The 14,275-nt window shown below is 45.5% G+C and overlaps 1 protein-coding gene across 1 annotated transcript in view; it reads right to left on the minus strand.

Annotated features, from left to right (window-relative positions):
* DDX31 (DEAD-box helicase 31) overlaps positions 1 to 14,275 on the minus strand; it is a 44,533-nt gene that overhangs the window by 13,977 nt on the left and 16,281 nt on the right. The window contains exons 15-17 of the mRNA XM_063316128.1: positions 10,842 to 10,892; positions 8,844 to 8,983; positions 3,089 to 3,170 (exon numbers count right to left, since the gene is read on the minus strand). Coding sequence (XP_063172198.1) covers positions 3,089 to 3,170; positions 8,844 to 8,983; positions 10,842 to 10,892 — 273 coding nt within the window. The remainder of the gene's footprint in view (positions 1 to 3,088; positions 3,171 to 8,843; positions 8,984 to 10,841; positions 10,893 to 14,275) is intronic.

Here is a 14,275-nt window from a genome sequence, read left to right on the forward strand (position 1 = left end):
TCTACGTCCTCACCATGGTTGAGAACTGAAAAGAATATTTATGCACATGAGTGAGAGAAGGAAGGAAGGAAGGAGAGATGAGAGGAGGGAGGGAGGGAGGGAGGAAGGAAGGAAGGATTAAGGATGGGGAGGGAGGGGGGGAGGGAGGGAGGGAGACAGACAGATGAGGGAGGGAGGGAGGGAAGGATTAAGGATGGGGAGGGAGGAGAGAGGAAGGAAGGAAGGAAGGAAGGAAGGAAGGAAGGAAGGAAGGAAGGAAGGAAGGAAGGAAGGAAGGAAGGAAGGAAGGAAGGAAGGAGACAGATGAGAGAAGGAGGGAGGGAGGGGAGGAAAGAAAGACAGAGGAGAGAAGGGAGGGAAGGAGGAAGGGAGGAGAGATGAGAGAAGGAAGGAAGGAGAGACAGATGGAGGGAGGGAGGGAGGGAGGGAGGGAGGGAGGAAGGAAGGAAGGAAGGAAGAAAAGCCAACTGTCAAAAAGAACATCTTCAAGAGAAATAGGAGTCCAAACGGACCCTTTGGGGGCTAAGAGAGGAGTCCCATCTTCCTTTGGGGGCTAAGGAAAAAGCATTGTGTGGGTTGGGCATCTTTTGGGCCCTTCCCCAGTCAAAAGTGGAGCAATGAAATCTAGTGGAACATTCACATCCCAGGACAGAGATCATTCAACTCCATCTCCTTCTCCATCCCCCTATCTATCAGCCCCACTAGGTAGACCAGACCAGGAATCAACTCCACAGGAAGGCTAAGACTACTTTGATTGAGAATGGCCGTAATAACGGGATCTTGCAAGTGGGATTGTGCCAGGCCTCCCCCCCTTCTTATACTCCAGTGGATTAGGGAGGTGTCTGTCTGAGCCGCTTCCGAATGTTACCTGGCTGTTCTGAAGCATCTAAAAATGCTTTAGCCTCTATGGCCTAGGGAACGGTTCCTGCTTATCTCTGCCAAGGTGTTCCTTGCTTGCCGTCCTTCTGTCTGGATCTGGTTTTTAAACCGTTTGACCTAATGACCCCTTTGCCCAGTCTCAAATAATATCATTACCGCCCCCAAAAGAATCTGTGGTTTTACGCAAGCGTCTCAAACCTCAACTCACAACAAATTGCTTCATTCATTACTCCCAGGATATGCCTAACTTACCTCCAGTTTAAGACCCACTAGTCTAAAGAGAGAGTATGTGATTTCATGCGCTTAAAGATTAAAAAATACATTTTATGGATGCCTGACATTTTCCCCCCAGCGGCTTCTCAGGCACCGTTTAACGCACCAGCTCCCTTAAGGAGGATGCCTCATGGACCCTAATAGTTTAATTTGTACATGGGGAGGGAGGGGCAGGGAAAACATATCAGCACTATTCATTTCTGCCTTTACTCTAGCCTCTGCAAGCCCATACAGGCAGCTAGCTGGAAGTTCCATCACCACCACCATCATCTTTCAAAAACTCAAACCCAAGAAGACCCCACTGGTACATTTCTACTAGCCCTGCATGTCTTCATATCTGAGTGATTTGGGGCTAAAGAAAGACGTTTTTTACAGCTCCTCCATTTTCGGCTTGGAACCTTGGGGGCTGAAAGATCTTCTCAGCATCCTGAAATGTTGTCTTGTGCTTCCCTCGCAGAGCCTAAGGCGATGGTCCTAGCCATCTCCCAGCACTGAAATGACAGCCAAGCCTGCAGGGAAGAGAAAATTTGGGGGGTGGGGGGGAAGGGGGAGGCATTCTGCAAAATAAACCACAAACTACAAACACCAGGGATCATCTAATTCCAGACAGGGAAACTTCCCCGCAGTTTCTGCATACCTCATTTCCTGCATCTCTAAACAACGCATTCTCCGAGCTCCCCATCTTTAAGATTTTACTTTGGGAGATCAAGGTCAAACTGAGAAAAAAGGAGATCTTTCCCCAAACCTGGGCTGATTGTTTCAAAGCAAATGAAACAATTCCAGTTTGACAGCTCGGCGTTGTGTTCTGCCAGATGACGCTGCCTGGCCAGGTCTCTATCTACTTCAGCAGAGAATCTTTCCCCACCAGGCGACTGAAACTATACGGCCTGTTTTAAAAATATTAATTCCAGTTGTCTCCATTTCCCTCTGCTTAACTCCCTTCCAGCTAACCAGCAATCACCAAACCATCCTGGCACTCATTCTGCATTGGGTCGGGCCCAAATATTCAGCCCATTTTGCGCGATAATTGGGAAATCCAGCAATTTTCCTACACCACCCCCTGAGCGTTTTCCCCTGATTTCTGCAGCCTGTTGAAGGCCAGATGAAGGCCATGAACCTTTCCAACTCACAAAAAAATGGCTGAAACTGTTGACTTTTCTATTTTGATTTTCTGGAGTTCCTGGATGCACCTCCTATGGCTCTTAAAAGCTTTAAAAAAATCACAAAACCAAACAGTACAACCAATATGGCCTTGAAAAAGCCATCCACCTGTTTAGATGAGGATTCAGCATGGACAATTCTGAGTTTCAGTGGTGGTTGAGAAAAGAGGCATGAAAGAAATACGCAGAAACACCATGGTAAGAACGAACAAGCTGTTGCTTAGGACCTCTTATTTTCAACTGGATGGCCCCAGGATAACAAAATATTTGTGTCTGAATGGGGCCACAGTGGAAAATGGCCACAGTTCTCCATCCATGGTGGTGAACTTGCTCCAAATTCTCAACTAGGAGATATACAATTCTATACCATTTGTGTCTTCTTACCACACAGAGAATTATCCTTCAACATTGGAAAGATAAATCTTGCAATTTAGGATCACGTCTGGCTATAATATGGTAACTGATTACAACTGTTGAGTAAAACTTTCTATATGTGTATCAAAATATACATAGGAGAGACATATGTAATTAATAATTAAATAAGAATCAGTGCATACATGCTTAACTTTTTTCATTGTTTTGCTTTTTTTTTCCCTTTTGTTGTCTGTTCTACCTCCTTAAATAAATGAAGGGGGTGCTTTTTTTTAAAGGGATATTGGATATCTCGGGCTCTTGGACTGACCCACCTATTTGTCTGTTCTTACCGAAAAAATGAGGAAACTGGAATAAAATCAGTTCAAAGGGAGAAAGGAACCACGTCGTTCAGAAGTACTGACCTTGGATCCCCACTGGTTTCCTTTGAAACGATCATCTTTCATCAAGTTAGACAGGATAAGTTCCATTTTCATCTCTGAAATGCTAGAAAGAGAAAAGGGAAAAACCGTAGGATTAAACGACCGCAAAACCATCCGTGGCAACTCTCCGGATTTAAAATCTAGGCGTATGTTTTAAAAGGAAAAAAAGAGTTCTCAAGAATCACTCCTTCTCTTCACCTCCTAGATCAAAGCCAAGAAGGGTAACATCAACTCTCGTTCAGAGTCCGTGCTTCCTCGAATTTGGTGACAGAAGTCGCAGTACCACAAAATAAACCAATTTTCTTTCTGTTGGGTTTTTTTCCCACAACAGTTTGCTTGGGAATAAAGCCTTTTTAGAAATGTGGGTTTGATGAGTACGTTATTTCCAGAAACGCACGCTGGTGTATTTATTTTTTCAAGTATAGTTCCCCTGCCCTCCCCTCAAAGGCCGTGACAGCGATGTGCAATACCGGAAGACAGAGATAAAATATGGGCAGACCACTAGATTAACATTAAAAGTATGATTATACTTTAAAATATTCAAAAATTACTTGCAGAGGAGACACAGGCAGGCATGTCAACAAACTGGCAGGAAGATTTAAGATGGAAATTCTTTAAGGCTATTTCTTCCCCCTCTTATTTGGGCGGCTCCTTTTGAATATTTATCAGGCCCTGACCCATTAAAAGGCCTTTTCAGGGATGGTGCCTTCTTTGTAGAGCATTTTCAACCCTGTTTAAGTTTGAGGTACCAGAAGGTGGTGGCACCAGGGAACATTGTCTGGATTTGGAAGCTAAGCAGAACCACTCCTGATTAATGTTGGATGGGAGACCAACAGGAAATGCCAAGTTAGGCAAGTTTTTAAAAATTATCCCTTCTGGTCTGATTGGCTGTACAGATAGTCCTTGCTTAACAACCACAATTGGGACCAGAATTTCAGTTGCTAAGTAATGAGGTCATTAAGCGAATCTGACCCAATTTTACAAGTTTTTACAGCAGTCACTAAGCAAATCACATGGTTGTTAAGCAAACCACGTGGTCGTTAAGTGAATCACGTGGCTCCCCACTGATTTCCCTTGCCAGAAACCGGCTGGGAAGTACGAAAATGGCGATCACATGACCATGGGGTGCTGCGACAGTCGTAAATGCAAACCAGTTGCCAAGTGCCCAAATTGCGATCGCACGGATGCTGTGAGGGTCGTAAGTGCGAGGACCAGTCGCAAGTCAGTTTTCCAGCGCCACTGTAAGTCCAGTGATCAGCCCGCCCACCCTCACGCCCAACGTTCTTCCTTTTTTCAAGCCTGTTGCCAACAGATCAACACACTTGGTTCATACAGCAGAGAGAATATCTGGGAGGTTGGGTGGTGAGTGTGGGTGCGTACACTCCACAAGACGACATGTGCCTTAAAGGGAGATCTGCCTCTTCTGATAAAGTCCGTGCAGCAGCCATTGCAAAATGCAGCAACGGTGGGACAAACTGCCTGAAACGAGACTGGCATTGCTTGGATGACAACACTGTCACTTTGCAACCATCGGCTTTCAAGCTTCTTCTAAGTCTTGCTTACGGGTACCGGGAGAAAAAGGCGCAAAATGCACGCGCACACACACACAAGTTAGCACACGCCTTTGGTTTTCTCGTGTATGTCTTCTTCGGAAGCACTGCGGAAAAAATATCCATCGTTCCTGCAAAGGGGCTCACAAAAAAAACCAAAACAAAGTGGGGAAAAAAAAAGTGGGGTATCTAAATATTAAATAAACGCACAACTCTTTTTTCCCCCAAAGGCAGTGGCTGTCTCTAACGCTAGACTGGTTACAAACAAACCATTTGGGGAGGGTTGACATCTACATTAACCAGTTACAGGTGGCAAACAAATCAAATCTTGTCTCCAGCCACAGTTCCGCCGGCCTCTGTTGGAGGTAGCTGTAAATTGGGTATAACAGGGCTATTTAGAAGGACTGCAGGGGGGATGGGACATAGCTTCACACTGGGGATTCATGCCAATTTCAAGGAACAACGGAAATGACGGTTCAGCCGTAGATGCAACGCTGCTGACTATTCCCTTATTTTTCTTGCTTTGTATGGAAACCCACCTTGATAACCTCTGAAATGCACCCTTCGCAAAAACAGAGCTGCGAGTTTCTGAGCTTGGCCTGGTCGGTTTCACAGCCAGCAAATTAAAGCACTCCTCAGCAGGTTTCCCCCAAAGATCGTCTTCTCTCCTCCAGATCCATCTGACCCCCAAGATCTGCAGAAGGGCTAACTGGTTCCTACTACAGAAAGAACACTGGGGGGAACAGCACATCAAATGCCTTTTCCCAGAAAAAAATGTACTGCTGACGTCAACTTTCAGCACCTGGAAAGCTCTGCCCCACACCTCACGATCAGGGATTTATTTATTTATCTATCTATCTATCATATGGCAGCACATCATACACATTGCAGATATTAGTATTTGCAGCAGGGATACTTAAAAAAACGGGAAAATATAAAGGCATGTAAACATGGGAAATAAATCATAAAATATAGTAATCATAAAATAATAATTTATTTTATTTTATTTATATTTATTTATTGCATTTTGTTTATTGCAATGTGTTTGATTTTTATGAGAGTTTAACCTTTATGGCTGTAGTTCGATTCTATTGTAAACTGCCCAGAGTCCCTCTTTTGGGGGAGAGGGGCGGTAATTCGATCTGAATAATTAATAGATAGATAGATAGATAGATAGATAGATAGATAGATAGATAGAAAAGCAGTAGCAATGATTTAAAAAACGGGAAAATATAAAGGTATATACAAATTTATAACTAAAAACAAACATTACGATCGCAAATACAGCCTTTCGCAGCATCGGCTGCCACCAGAAAATCAGCAAAGTTCCCGTCGTAGGCTCTAGTCTACGGGGAACCTGAAATTGATGGGACAAGAAAGCAAGCTTTAGTTGTCAAGGCCAAACCAATCCACGTTGTTGGCTCAGTTGCTGGAAATTATAATGCACCAACATTTATACAGAACCATTGTCTTAACAGTGTTATAATGTCGTATTTTAAGGCAGTCTTTGTTCTGTGAGCTGTGAACACTTGGCATTATTGGACAGGGGTATCAATACGATAAATAAGTACGTCTTCGTAGCTAAAATGGAGGAACTGTGGCTTGATATGCTAATGACAGCCCCTACTTGACGGTGGCTGATTTGGGGGAAGCTAAGCAGGGCTGGCTTTGGTTAGTATTTGGTTGGGAGGCTAGCAGAAAATCTAGTCCAGACCAGGAAGTTTAAAAAATATCCCCAAAGAAGGTGATGATAAAATTCGTCCTTACAACAGTGAAAAAAACTTTGAGGATCTTTCCATGCAATCTCTTTGAACTCAACTTCAAGACAACTCTGAGTTCATTATGGCCTTGTCAGGAGTTTGTAAACTCTATTTTTTTTTCCTGGGGTCTCCATGGCATTTTCTTTCATTTTCTTGTAATTGCATTCCACCACAAAATCATGCAAACAAGCCAATAACTTACAGCACTCTGGTGGGCTGGGAAGTAACCAGACATTAAGCTGATCCTCTTCCCAATTTAAAAAAGTTTTTCCTCGTCCCCACATTAAAACCCCCCAGGGATGACATACAGAGTATTATTCAAGACCTTAATTTGAACTAAGAATTGATACCTGAGCATGTTCATTTCCTCCTCCCTCCCCATGTCTCTCTCCTTTAAAGTTGTACCTCTTGACCCTTCTCACAGACTGCAAACCATTATGGGAGGTTTTTTGGTTATGCAAAAAGTCAAACAGCATTATTTTAAACAAATAAAAATGATGATAGCCTCATATGAAGAATTTTATAAAGGGGTACCCCTCCCCACAAAGACAAAATAGCGATTGACCAGGGACTGTGTTTTTGCTTCAGACATGCTCAACTGCCCAGAACTTCCAAGAATGATAAAGTAACACATCAAAAGGGGGGAAAAATGACCAGCTCTTGAAAAGTGCTCAAAATTGCCATGAACAGCTCTGCCCCAATGCTGTTCCCACTTGTTAGTTCCACTTTGCCCATTAAAGAGACAGGAAAGGAAGAAACTGATCAATGTTTTCCAAAAAGCGGCCAACCGGCTTCGCTCTCCACACACCAACCGTTGTACCGCGACCGGCACATGGTGCTCTTTCTGCCTCGTTTGCCACACTGAATTTGTCAGGATAAATTTCCACAAGGCTCCATTTACGAACAGAAAGGGCAATTAGATTTGATGCCATGTGGTGCCCCAGGCGTGAAACTGTCTCTCCAGATCTGATCTGCAATCCATTATATCCATATATTCTCAGTCCCTTCCCGCCTGTGTACATGCACACAGATATATAATCTCATTTTGCAGATGGCTCTCGCATGTAGCAAGAATCTGGCCTGAAAGCTAAAGGCTTTCAGAGCAGAGTTTCACAGCCTTTCGCTGTCCTTAGAAACTGGGATGCACCAAAACATTCCTTTGCTGGGAAAGCTTACAGTCTTCCAGCGGAGAAAAACTAAAGCAGGATGGTTCAAGAATGTTTCTATTCCATAGCAATAGGGTTTGGCTCAAATACAGGTAGTCCTCACTTAATAACCATTTGGTTAGTGATGGTTCGGACTTACGACGGTGCTGGAAAAACGGACTTACGATAGGTCCTCACACTCACAACTTTTGCAGCGTCCCCACGATTGCAATTTGGGCACTTGGCAACTGGTTTGCATTTATGACCGTTGCAGCATCCTGTGGTCATGTGATCCCCATTTTTGACCTCCCTGGCTGGCTTCTGGCAAGCAAAATCAATGGGGGAACTGCGTGATTTCTTTGACAACCTCGTGGCTCACTTAACACCCACGGTGATTCGCTTAACGACCACCGCAAAAAAGGTCATAAAATCAAGTCGGATTCACTCAGCAACCGAAATGCTGGTCCTAACTGTGGTCGTTAAGCGAGGACTACCTGTATCTAGGCTACAGGTAAGGGACGAAAGCGAAGCAGAAGTCAGCTTTGGAGCAACTAGATTCAGAAGGAAAGCCACTGAAATGGATTTGTCGGAAGGAAGCAGAATCACCCCTGGGAACAATGAAATGGAGACGGGGAGCACGCAGATGGAAAAAGTTTCTATGTGCAAAGTGGCAGACCAATCCCCAAAGTTCAAAGCTTTTTCCAACGCCCGAGCAGGTCTTTCTCCAAATCACTGGTATCTTGCAAGATCGCGCAGGAATCTCACACCGTCTCGGCACGAATTCTTGAGAGCTCAAGATCTTTCCCATTTGTTGCTGCCGGTTTATTTTGACAGCTGCCCTGCTGCCACCAAATCAAGACTCTCTTCCCTTAAAAAACACCAATTCCTTCCTTTTTGCAAAAACGGCCTGCCGGCCTGCCTTCTTCCTTCGCCATTCCAGGGAGGGGAAAAAACCTTAACTTTCCCCTGCAATCAAGCATCGTCTTTCCGATTTTACTTTCAACAGAAATAAAACACAGTTTTGCTCTCTAACGTTCCCAGTTTCCACTTGGACGTCTCTCGTGCGTTCTTTGTGTAATGAAACTTAGGGCTTTAGGGGAAAAAAATCTTACCAAAGTTCTCGTCGGAGTTGAGTTTTATTCCGGAAGAGGGTAATGCGCCCCCCTTGTTCTTGCAAACAAGATGCAGGGCTGCAGCTGTTTTATTAGCTGAAGTTGGCCCTGAATTTTGACACTTGGGGAGAAGTGGGGGGGGGGACAGGGGGAAGAGAGCTGTGACTCACTTAATCTTGTAGGAAGCCAGGAAGCTGACATATCCTGCCTCTGAAGGTAAAAGGATGAGCAAGCTGTTCCCAGGGCTGCCAATCCGAGCGGTTCTCCCAATTCGGTGGATGTATTCAGCAAGCGAAGCTGGAGGATTATACTTCCCCCCCAGAAAAAGCAGAGAACGAATCAGATTGCACGAGAGACTGATTAGAGTATCTGAGATCATTTTAAAAAATAAATTCCCTAAACAGCCCTGCAGAGCCCTTGGGGGGGTGGGGAAGGAAAACAAAGGGAAATGTGTTGTTTCACTATTTTATTGTTTTCCCGTTTTTCCCCGGTAACAAATTGTGGGACTAAACTATTTTTCTTCTTCTGTTGTAAAGGCTGGTCCAAGGAAATAAAGATTTGACTCGTTGGGCAAAGGGACGAGAAAGGAATGGGGGATTGGGACCTCTCTGTCACTGCTAAGGTCCACCAAGATTTTTTTGACGTACAAAAAAGACACATTGCATCACCCCTTTCTTTTTTAAAAAACACAGTTTCCACCTGTTTCATTCAGTTCAGTTCAGTTGACTGCAGTCTTAGGCTGGTACAAGAAGCGTGGCTGTAAAAATATATAAAGAAGTGCCTTCCAACCTTCATCACAACAAGTATAAACAATCTTTGGAACCCTTTACCCATCTTAGTTTGCAACCAATAATCTCTTCATCCCATCCCATCTACCTCTAAAATCGATCTTAAGAAGCCAGTAAAATAAAATTTGAGACAAAATTAAAAGATATCTATCAAAAAAACAGACTAGGACCTGTGAGTCAAATCCAGGAGGAGCCATCTAGGTCTCAGCTATAAATGAAGGAGTATCACATAAAATGTGATACCGTCTAAAATTAAATTTTAAATTTTAAAAAAATTGATATCTACCATTTTCAGTGTGATCGTTTCTGAAGTTAGATAAAATGTGATAATACAGGTAGTCCTCAACTTATGACCACAATTGGGACTGGAACTTCCATTGCTAAGCAAGGCAGTCATTAAGTGAGTCACACCCAATTTTGCAACCTTTTTGCCATGGTTGTTAAGCAAATTACCACAGCGGTTACATGAATCACATGGTCATTAAGCAAGTCCAGCTTCCCACATTGACTTGGTTTGTAAGAAGCTGGCTGGGAAGGTCGCACATGGCAATCGTGTGACCCCGGGACACTGCAACCGTCGTAAATATATGCTGGGCGCCTGAATTTTGATCACATGACCAAAGGGACACTGTGATGGTCATAAGTGTGAGGACCGGTCACAAGTCACTTTTTTTTAGCACCGTTGTAACTTCAAACGGCCACTAAACGAATGGTCGTAAGTCAAGGACTAAAAGTTGATGTTTAACTCAGCAGGGACTGACCAATAAAGCCACTTCAGAAAGGCTTGCCACCTTTGATGTCACTGAAATGTGATATAATGTTCTATATATCTGGCACAGCCACCCTCAGCTGCTTTAAGGGTTCTCAAGGCCCAATGTTTGCAGCTCAGATTCGGGAACCAACGCTGCTCTGAGAAGACAAGGAGATGGCATGAAGAGATTATTGGTTGCAAACTAAGAGGGGTAAAGAGTTCCAAAGATTGTTTATACTTGTTGTGATGAAGGTTGGAAGGCACTTCTTTATATATTTCTTTTCTCTGTCTTTACTATATTCCTTCCTTCCTTTCTTCCTTCCCTTTTCTATGTTTTTTCCTTTCTCTTTTGCATCTTTCACTCTGTCTGTCTATTCTTTTTTTCTTTTAGTCTGTCTTAGATTTTACTATTGTAATTAAAATCCTTAATAAAAATTAGCTCCTTAATAATCCTTAATAAATCCTTAAGTAAAATTAACTGGGACTCCGCCCAGAGTCCCCTTTTCGGGAGAGATGGCTGGTGGTAGAAACTTGAAATATAAATAAATAAATAAATAAAATTACGTCTGCAAAACCAAAAAAGGAGACGCGTCCACATTGGGATGGTCCCATAAAAGAAGACCGCCTACCTGAACAATCCAGGTGACTTGGGGTAGATCTAGCCCACGAGCAGCAACATCCTGTTAAAAAAAGAAATCAGAAAGTTCTCTGTTGTTGGTCTAATAAGGTGAGGATGTGTTTCTGGAGACGGTTCATTAAAAACACTTTGTTATCGGTGAAAAGACCTGCCGGTTTGGGGGTGCACAGGAAGAAAGAACCTCAGAATGTCTCCCTCTTCATGAACACAGGGATGTCTTTGTTCTAAATGGGGATAGTTCAGCGGCTGGCATCATGGCAACTCTACCCCTTTCGTCTCAATAAATCTCGTTGAAGAAAACTTGGGGAGAATTGTGTGTGGAAAAAAAGTTGCTTTGGGTTTCGGTGCAACAGGCAGAGAAAGGGCCTATCGTGGGGCAGAGCGATTCAGGCATTTTAAGGGGCAAAATGGCTTAAATACTCATTTTATCTTTGGGGAACTGCCCTCCAGTTCCCCCCCCCAAAGTGTAAAACAAGAAAAAGGCTCATGTTGTTGATCCTACCCACTTTGGAGGCCCCACCCACTTTGGGAGGGGCTCTGGGGGCCTCACAAGGGATGCTCTGGGCTACACGTGGTCCGAGGCCACCCTCCTGGCACCCTGTCCCAACAGGTCCTCTGGGTCACTCAGTTCAAACACAGGGAGGTGACTCAGAAGGACAGCTCAGAAAAGGCCAAAAAAACGGATCGTGGTTCTAAATGATGATAAATGCCTGAACGCAGCTTTCCACAAACTGGAGCGCCCTGCAGAGGGGGCGTGGGGGAAAATAGGGAGCTGTGCCCAGAAAGGAACTGGCATCTTGAGGAGGAAGAGGAAGAGGAAAGGGAAATATTTCCAGCAGTCCCCAAGGGGGGATATGCCAGGGAAGGCAGCCCCAAAACGCTTCAACAACCCTCGCTGAAGAAGGGGCCATCCAGACCAGGCAAGATTTCTGGTATCTCTACATACGGTTTCCAGCGACACACCCACTGGCCTCCCTGCACGTTGTTTAAGGGCACCTGTGTTTTTATCATTGAAATAATGTGCATCTTATGGTTGCTGGATCTGCAATATTTAAGTCATGCAAAGACTCCAGCTTGGGGTGGGTGGGTGGGATCCCTCTTTTTCTACTGATACTGGGGGAAATTCCTGTGCAATAACCAAAAGAAAGTATCTTCCTTCCTTCCTTCCCCTCTTCCCCTTCCCTTCTTCTCTCTCCTTCTTTCCCTTCCCACTACCTCTTGCCTTCCTTCCTTCCCTCCCTTCTTCCTACCCTCATCTCTCACCCTTCCTTCCTTCTTCCCTCCCTCCCTCCCTCCTTCCCTCCTACTCTCATCTCTCCTTCCTTCCTTCCTTCCTTCCTTTCCTTCTTCCCTTCCTTCCTTCTTCCCTCCCTCCCTCATCTCTCCCCCTTCCTTCTTCCCTTCCTCCCTCCCTCCCTCCTTCCCTCCTCTCATATCTCTCCTTCCTTCCTTCCTTCCTTCCTTCCTTCCTTCCTTCTTCCCTCCCCTCCTACTCTAACAATCCTCATCTACTTCCACATCCCCAGTCTTTGCTCCGGTTCCCTTCTGCTCTGCCAAAAGGGCGTGTGTGTGTGTGTGTGTGTGTGTGTGTGTGTGTGCTGGATGGGACCGTGCACTTCAGCTTATTAGGTTCCAATATGCCAAGATACTGGATTCCAGTTGAAGGAGCGGATGCGGGGGAGGATTTATGGCACCCAGCAGTGACTGGCACAGCCTGCTGCCCGTTCCCCGTCCACTTGACGAGCCCCACGCCCTGCCAAAAAGGGTTATTAGTTTAAGCAGATCAAGGAGAGCACCATGCAAAGGCATAATGAATATGCAAATATATTAGCACTCATTATAGCGTTTCCACCACCCTGGTTTTTTCACTCGGCTGGTGCAATCAAGGCCAGCTGCCTCCCAACGCGATCGGCTCGGCAGACGCGCCCCCCGCTTGCGCTCTGGCGGCCGCGCTCCGTGTCTGCCACCAAGCAGCAATGGTGCACCTTCCCTTTAGAACGTGACCAGGCTTTCCACAAACAGCCTCTATTTGTGCCCCTGGTCGTGCCACGTGCCAGGATGGCAATGAGGGAGGTGGGCTATCCCAGTGGGGAATGGAATGGGTTAAGCCCAAATTTCAACAAGAATAAGGAAGCTGATTTTGCAGAGATAGGCTTGAGCTACTCCGGTGGACCTGAATGCTTGGATGCTACAAAAAGTTTCTGGTATTTACAGCAAGCCAGGACTGAGGTTTCATGCTACTGGCCCATACGAAGGAGAACTGCCTCTTCCATGCCTAGAAGCTGCTAAACAAGTATATAAATTTGATAAGTAAATAAATACATACGTAAGTAAATTACAACCTGGAGGCCGTGAGCCCCCAGGATCAAAGGATCAAGAGATGCATCTACTAAGGGTTGGATTGCAACTCCCACCGACCCTGCTGGTGGGGAGTGATTGGCATTGTAGTCCAAGATATGTAGCCCGCACCCAACTGAGGATGACCAGCCAACGGTCATCAGCACCTTCTGCGGACGTGGAGGAGAAGAGCAGTGTGATTGGGTGACTAGGCGGCAAGACCGTCTCCCGACTGGCCAAAGTGGAGTACAAAGAACGCCTATTCTGGCCTAGGCTGAGAATAAGGCCTCCTGATTGGCTGAGCCCTAATATAAATGCGCTCTTGGATAGACTTCATGGCATTAAGAGTGTTTTTGGCAAGATGACAGGACATCCTTGGCAACCACATTCAGGATGAGGAAGTATTTCCAAAAAAAGTTCCCAAATTCGATCCAAGCAGCCATCCTAGCCTGGCCCTAGCCGTGCCACAAAATCTTGGGGCAAAAATAAGACGTTTAGGGGCAGCGTTTTCTAAAGGACCCTGGGCACCGAGGCCTTGACAACTGGTGGCCGCTGTGAAGCTTTGAGGTCCAGATGGAAGGCCCTCCGTTCAGGTGCCAGGCTGTCAGCTGGATTCAGATGATTCATTTCTTGGCCCAAAAGAGCACCTTAGCCAAACAGGAGGGGGAAGGAAGCGGCAGAGGGGTCCAAAATGGACGTGGGAGCCCTCGCGCCTCTCCCCGCCTGCCAAGAGTCATTAAGGCTGAGCGTGGAAAGCCATCGGCGGGGAGGACGCCCCCGCCAGCCGGGCGACAGATTGGGCTGCGTCATCAGCGGAAGAGAAGGGGAGGGTAGCAGCCCAAGCTGTTGGAGGGGGAAAGCTGCCGCCTGTGCCCGCCAGAAAACTGGCAAGACACGTTAGTGTGATGGAGGCAACCAGCAAGGGGAAGGAAACAGAAGCTTCTTCAAAATGATCTTCCTGCGCCGAAGGGCAGCAGCTCCTTAGGAACGCCGAAGTAAATCTTGAACTCGAAGGAGGCCAAGTTCACAAAACTGCTGTAATTTAGATAGATAGATAGATAGATAGATAGATAGATAGATAGATAGATA

This window comes from Candoia aspera, chromosome 16 (assembly GCF_035149785.1).
Source record: "Candoia aspera isolate rCanAsp1 chromosome 16, rCanAsp1.hap2, whole genome shotgun sequence".
Classification (NCBI taxonomy): domain Eukaryota; kingdom Metazoa; phylum Chordata; class Lepidosauria; order Squamata; family Boidae; genus Candoia; species Candoia aspera.